The 7,222-nt window shown below is 50.6% G+C and overlaps 1 protein-coding gene across 1 annotated transcript in view; it reads left to right on the top strand.

Annotated features, from left to right (window-relative positions):
* MRPS15 (mitochondrial ribosomal protein S15) overlaps positions 1–6,179 on the top strand; it is a 6,805-nt gene extending 626 nt beyond the window's left edge. Inside the window, exons 3-9 of the mRNA XM_017736119.1 lie at positions 737–799; positions 1,407–1,482; positions 2,208–2,256; positions 2,801–2,885; positions 3,822–3,880; positions 5,042–5,233; positions 5,981–6,179. Coding sequence (XP_017591608.1) covers positions 737–799; positions 1,407–1,482; positions 2,208–2,256; positions 2,801–2,885; positions 3,822–3,880; positions 5,042–5,233; positions 5,981–6,121 — 665 coding nt within the window. The 3' untranslated portion in view covers positions 6,122–6,179. The remainder of the gene's footprint in view (positions 1–736; positions 800–1,406; positions 1,483–2,207; positions 2,257–2,800; positions 2,886–3,821; positions 3,881–5,041; positions 5,234–5,980) is intronic.
* The last annotated feature ends 1,043 nt before the right edge of the window (positions 6,180–7,222 follow it).

Here is a 7,222-nt window from a genome sequence, read left to right as displayed (position 1 = left end):
GGGGTGGCCGGGGGTCACTCAGGGGACCACACACCGGCCCCGTGGTCTGTCCCCGCTGAAACGAGACAGGGGACCGGGTGACCTTGGGGGTACCCGGGGTGCGGGCAGGGTCCCGGCGGTCCCTTGGAGCGCCCTTGGAGCGGCGGTGGCCGAGCCGGGCACAGGTGAATGGCCAGAAGCAGGTCCTGGATTCCATGATTCCAGCAGCAGGGCCCTGGAAGAGCAGCTGGAAAAGTTTGTTCTTGAAAGGTCAAAGAATGAGGAAGTCCTGGCTGGTGATGATATTCCCGTCTGTACCGAGCTGTGTCAGACAAAAGTTGTCCCCGGGCTTTCCCCAGGTGTCTCTGCCCCTGAGGTCTGACACTGGGGTGGTCCAGAGCAGCCCCTCCACGTCGCTCATGAGACTGAATTAATTGAGCAGTTAATTGAGCAGTTTAAACCCTCTAAATGAGCACATTTGCACAGGGAGCCCTCACAGCTCTCAGTGTGTGCAGTCTGTTGTGCCGCTCCGGCCTCAGCATTTGCTCACTCTCAAGCGGCACAGCTTGGTTTGTTTTAGCACCTTGTGAGAGCCACTCTGAACTATCCCACACTGCTCTGGGACTAAAGATGTGTCTGATCACTGATCACCTCAGAGGCTCAGTGCTCTGACCTCAGACAGACTGAGCAGCATCTGACACGTACAGAGCTGGAGAAGTGCACGCAAGGCTGATGTCTCTCTGTTTCTCCCACCCAGTCTGCAGTCCTGTGCTCCAGGCAGCCAGGGGTTATGCCAGACGTGTGACAAGGAAGAGGAAAGGTACGTCAAGATCCACAGGACCAAATGTTTTACTGTTGACATGCTCAGAGTTGTATCCTCATGGCACAGAAATCATTCCAGAAATAGTTCCTTGCAAGCTCAGAAGTTACTCAGAAGATTCCTCTCCTCCTGAATGTGGGGAGATGAATGATTGTCAGTAGCAGGAGATCTGTGAGGGTCAGGAGGCCCTGGCACAGGGTGCCCAGAGAAGCTGTGGCTGCCCCTGGATCCCTGCAAGTGTCCAAGGCCGGGTTGTACGGGTCTTGGAGCAACCTGGGACAGTGGAAGGTGTCCCTGCCCATGGCAGGGGGTGGAATCAGATGGGCTTTAATGTCCCTTCCAGCACAAACTGTTATGGTATTCTGTGGCCTCTGAGCTCGGTGGATTGTTGTAAATACATGTACACCATATTGTAAGTCCAGAGTGCTGAAGGGAAGAGACTGAACCTATTTTTTTCACTCAGTTCCTGCCATCTTGGCTGAATCTGCTCAGTTCTTATTTGGAGCACACAGTCAGTTTCCTTCAGAACATGTTTCCTCTGATCTGATTTGCAAGGTCAGAGCTCTGATTTTGTCCTGCTCTTCCTCAAATGTTTCTCTCTTTGTAGACATCCCCAGCCATCTGGATGACCTCCCTCCCACCTTGCTGAAGAAGGATTATGCCAATCTCCCAATAATGAACAGGTACGAACAGGGAGAGGGAATGGCTGCTCACTGCAGGGGTTTGTATCTTACATATAACCATGGTATGTGGAAGTTGTCACCTGCTCACTAATTAATTGTTAATGCTCTGTGGGCACAAAAATTGCAAAGTCAGTTGGAAAGTCAAATTTACAGACACAGTCAGTGGTCAGGGCTTGATTGTTTACTCTGTGTGAGCTCGAATGCTGGTTGCCCACATGCTCTGTGGGCTTTGTAGTCCATGGGGAAAAAAAAGGAAATAATCTTGAAATACTGGAAATAGTCATCTTGCAAATAATCTGCGCCTGTCTTGAACTCAGGTGATGGAGAGTGTCATTAAACAACTCAACATGAACTCAGCTGCTGCTGAATTTGGGATCTGGGGCTCAGCACTGTTGTGCTCTGATGCAGAGCTGCTCCTGTGTGGTGCAGGGAGGGCCCCCAGTGGCCCGACTGTGACTTTCACTGATCTCTGAAGGAGCCAGTCTTAAAATGAAATATTTTTGCAGCAAAACTGCTCCATACTCCTGTAATCTGAGCCATGATTTTGCTTAGGAGTGTGAGCACCAGTTTATGGCTGCCAGGTTTGGGAGGGGAGGAGAGTCCCTGTAAATTTGTAGAGTAAATTAAAGCTGAGAAAAGTGAGTATGTTCTGAGAACCTGAGCTCATTTCTGTTGTTAAATAGACTTATTTCTAGTTTATAAGCTAATTTGCCATCTCCTTGCAGTGTGGATGATGTAGTGAAACGGCTGTTGTCCCTGGAAATGGCAAGCCAGGTCAGTGTCATTCTGCTTGCTTGAAAAAAAATAGATTTAATGAACACCTTTATGTGAGACTTGTCTATGTTGTTAAATGTCTTTCACTTACTGTATTTTTAAGTGACTGTAAATCTGGGGTGATGAAATACATTACAGTGATAAGTCTGGTTTGCTCTTAAAATTTATCACACAGTCTTCTTTATGGTAACAATTGCATATGAAAATGAGAGAAGAAAGTACTCAGGGGTGACAGGGCAATGAGCTGTTCTGTAGCTGCTCGTGGCCGACCCCCTCTGTTCTAGAAACCACTGCATGAGACAGCAGATGCTCATCAAGTTATTTTTACTTTCCATATGCCCAGAAAACAAATTAAACAGGTATGAAAGTGGCACAAAGATCTCACCATTCTTCTATGCTTGCCACTTGAGCTTGAAGAGATGCAAAAGCACTGAGTAAAGGTCTGAATTACAAAGCCTTTATCTGGGTGTTTGGGAAGAGAGCTGAGTGTCTCCGACCTCTGCTGTTCCTGAGACAGTGACAACCTCTTTTCTGTGACCCACAGAAGGAGAAGATGAAGGTAAAGACACAGCAGCTGGTGGAGAAGGTCAGGAGGTCTCCCAATGACAGTGGCTCCTTTGAGGTGCAAGGCAAGTTTGAAAAGGGAAGGATGTTGTTGGCAGATGAAACATCTCTGCTTCTGTTCAGCTGTTCCCACCCCAGCACTTCCAGTTTGCTGTATAATTCAGGAGAATCTCCTCCAGGAGAGCCCCTGGGAGGCAGGGAGCCTGCAGGATGCCCTGCAGGACTGCTCCAGGTCTGGAAGACTTGCAGAGGCTGCTGGGGTACTTCCAAATTCCTGCTCCACATCCACCCTCCAAAGGCAGAGTGGGCATTATTCTGCTTGGAGTGCTTCTGTGACATGAAGCACTGAGCTGCAACTGTTACCAAAATGAGCCAAATTCAGCCATGGAACCCAGATTTTTCTCTGCATCAGAGAGCTGTGACTGAAGCACAGTGGGGACAGTGCAGGGACAAAGGCCATGTTGCACTGACCAACACTGACCACCCCTTTGTCATCAGTAAAGCCCTTTGGTTCTGCAGGATGCCACCAACCCCTCCCTCCAGAAGGACATGGCTGCTGCCCTTGGAAAAAAAAAACCTTTAGTGCTGTCTGCTTCCCCAGAGCTTAAATCCCGTGAGGTGAAATGGATGTCTAATCACTGGGAATTGAATGAGTGCAAGAGGAACAAATTCACAGATAAATTTATATGATGTGTTGCTAAAATCTTACCCTCTAATTAAGCAGCCTCATAACAGTCACAGCTCTGCAGGTTGTGTGTTGTGGGTTGTTGTGCTCTGTCCAGTGGGCAGTGGGGAGTGGCTGGTGTGGGCAGTGCTTGTTGGGGACAGTGTTTCCTGTGGGCACTGTTCTGCCGTGGGCAGTCCCTGCTGTGCTGCTGTGGGTACCTGCAGGAGCAACAGTGCTCAGCTGGCAGCTTGAGGCAAGGCAGATGAACGTGGATCAGCTGGGAAAGCTGCTGCTCTCACACAGCTTCTCTCTCTCTCTCTCTGTTCTTTTACAGTTGCTATTTTGACTGCCAGGATACGCACGCTCGAGGAGCACCTCCAGAGGCATCCCAAGGTAACTCGTGGATCTGAGTCCACACACAGCAGCTGCTCAGGTGGTTTTCTCAGTTTATAACAAAAGGATTTTAATGCTGGGGATTATGGCATTCCTAAGGAGGTTTATAAAATAGTTACAGCTGTTCCATGGTGCCAGTTTGGGGAGCTGCAGGCTCAGGCACAGCTGGATTTTCGCCGACTCCGTGTTCCGGTTTGTTACTGTAGTGGAGGAAATGGCTGAGCAAATTCCTTTGGGCAGAGTTGAGCTCCGTTTCTCATCACTGCAGATGTGGCTTCACAACTTAGTTTTCACTAATTAATGAAGGCAGCTGCAGTAATAAGCAAAGAGCAAAGTCCGTGCTTGTTCTGCTCATGGAAATGTTTGGTGGACAACGCTGTGTGAATGTGCCACTTCCCTGCCTGCAGCAGCCTGGGTTCAGGCCCAAATTTGAGACATCTCGACTGAATTTATGAACAAGAGATATTAAAGATTCTTTATGCAGGGCAAAAGGTGGGAAATGGATTGATAACTGCATCTGAAAGAAGTGCATAATTGTTACTCATGAAAACTTGAAGGGTACAGGGGAATAGAATTAAGCTTTCTATGACAAGCCAGAAGCTGTACCAGGAGTTGCAGCAAAGAGACCTTTTGTAATTCCTTGGCTGAAGCCTGTTCTTTACACAAATCACTCGTATAGGACAGGGAGACATCTCCCATGACCTGCCCGGACTGGTGTGGCTCAGGCTACACTTGTGCCCTTCCAGAGAACAACCAGACAGTCAGAGCCAAGTCACAGATTATTTTCATATTTAATTTCTGGCGAAACAAAGGTAAATGCTTCTGTGTTATTCTGAAGCAGCACACTTCAGGGGAAGTAGGTTTTAGCCAGAAGACCTTCCCTGCAGCTTTGGCACAAACTGTACACAAGCTGAAAACAGTCTTCAGGGAAAGTGGAGCCATGAAACAGAGAAAGCAATTCCAGTGCAAAGTAAATGATATCTCCTTGGATCATCTTGTGCTGACCTGATGTACTCGCAGCATCTGCCAACAGAAATTGTTCTAAGACTCTGTCCTTAACCTGATCGTTCCCTTTCAGCCAAAATGTGGTCTGTTCTCAGTAATTTATTGGAATGGCAGGACAGTCTGTCTGCAGTGGAGTGAACGTTGGGTGCTTTGCAGGACAAAAGTAACCGTCGGTGCATGCTGATGGATCTGGACCGGCGGAGGAAGATGCTGGGGTACCTGCGCCGGGTGAACTACAGCACCTTCGAGAGCACCTGCAAACAGCTGGACATCCAGTACAGCCCCCCCCAGCCCTACATCCGCCGTGTCACCAAGCGCTGGCTGGTCAAGAAGGCTCTCTGCATCAAGGTACAGAGCAGGCTGGACAGGGAAGAACCCCTCTGTAGAAGTTAGAAGTGACTGATAGCTGAGTCCTCCTAAGCCAGGCTTTGGCTTTGATCCTGTCTCTAGAGAACTGCCTGAGCTCAGCCAAGAGCTCCATGGGGGACATTTATGTCATGGGCACTGACACATGCTGTACTCAGGCACTTTGGGATGGGCTACTGGTTTGCTCAAAAATGTTTTATTCAAACCAGCTTTTTTCTCAAATGCTGGTATGGGAACTGATATATGAGATAATTTGATGGCAGTTTGGAACAGAAGCGTGGGTGCACCCACTGTCTGCCCTGATTTGCTCAGAATATATGGGTGTAACTGCTGCGTGCAGTAGATCTTGGTGTAACTGAGCAGAACCAAAAGCTGGACGTGCCTTTGGTTTGTAAATGCTAAATTTCAGTCCAGTGAAATTACAACCAAAGGACTGGACCAAAGGTGTCCAAGGAATGACTAGATATGGCACTCAGTGCTCTGGTCTGGTTGACAAAGTGGGGATCGGTCACAGGTTGGACTCTGGTCTCAGAGGTCTTTTCCAACCTGAATGATTCAGTGATTCTGTGACTGGGTGGCTGTAACAGAGTAATCCCAGATGGTTCTCTGGAGCAAGGAAGGCACAGAGGGAGGATTTGATCTGGCTCCTGCTGGACCCGCTCTGCCTGCAGCAGACAGCCTGGGGAGCAGCTCTGCAGGCAGCTCTATCTCTCCTTTCTGCTTCCACAGGTATTCCAGGAGAAGCAGAAGCTGAAAGCAGCAGAGAGGCTGAAGCAGAGGAGAGAGTGGCAGGCGAGAGCAAGGGCAGCACAGGCACGGCAGGAGAAAGAGGTGCAAGAGAAGCAGGCACAGGAGGGGACTCCTGTGTAGTGGCACAGCCAGGCTGGCACAGCCAGGCTGACAATAAACACCTGCCCAAAGACCTCAAGCCTCTGCTCATGTGATGTGGTCTGCGCCGTTCTGAGCACCTGGGAAGGGTAGCGGATGGTTTAAGTGGTTTAGAAGTTTAATTTCAGGCCAGGTGCTGGGTAGGTCACTCTGTGAGGCAGGTCTGTCAGTGGGAAGAGCTCAAGGGCTGCCTCTGTCCTGTCAGCACAGCCAGCCCAGAAGTTTGTGCTGTCACATTTTCTTAGATATTTATGAACTGAAACTTAAGACATTTAGATTGGACATTATGAATAAATCTTTCCCTGTGAGGCTGAGGAGGCCCTAGCACAGGCTGCCCAGAGAAGCTGTGGCTGCCCTATCCGTGGAAGTGCCCAAGGCCAGGCTGGACATTGGGGCTTGGAGCAGCCTGGGACAGTGGAAGGTGTCCCTGACATAATCTTTGCCACTGCCTGGATCCCTGGCAGTGCCTAAGGCCAGGCTGGACAGGGCTGGGAGGAACCTGGGATAGAGGGAGGTGTCCCTGCCCATGGCAGGGGTGGCACTGGATGGGCTTTAATGTCCCTTCCAACCCAAATCATTCTGTACATGCACAGGGGCCGTGCTTGTGTGCCAGGATGATCCACACATAGTCTGGGACAATGTGCACATGGATCGGGATGCTCTGCACACGCAGTGGAGATGATGCCCACACAGACGGGGAGGATGCACATGCGGACCAGGGACGATGCACACAGGGACTGGGACGATGCGTGCAGGGACTGGGGTGATGGGAACACTCAGACCAGGATGACGGGAACGCGCACCGCGGACGGTGCGTACACGGACTGGGATGCTGCGCACACTCAGACTGGGATAATGGGAACACGCACGGCGGACGCTGCGCACACTCAGGCCGGGCTGACGGGAACACGCACCGGGGACGCTGCGCACACTCAGGCCGGGCTGACGGGAACACGCACCGGGGATGCTGCGCACACTCAGGCCGGGCTGACGGGAACACGCACCGGGGACGCTGCGCACACTCAGGCCGGGCTGACGGGAACACGCACCGGGGATGCTGCGCACACTCAGGCCAGACCGGAG

This window comes from Corvus brachyrhynchos, unplaced genomic scaffold (assembly GCF_000691975.1).
Source record: "Corvus brachyrhynchos isolate BGI_N302 unplaced genomic scaffold, ASM69197v1 scaffold65, whole genome shotgun sequence".
Classification (NCBI taxonomy): domain Eukaryota; kingdom Metazoa; phylum Chordata; class Aves; order Passeriformes; family Corvidae; genus Corvus; species Corvus brachyrhynchos.
This window is presented reverse-complemented; position numbering and strand designations above follow the sequence as displayed.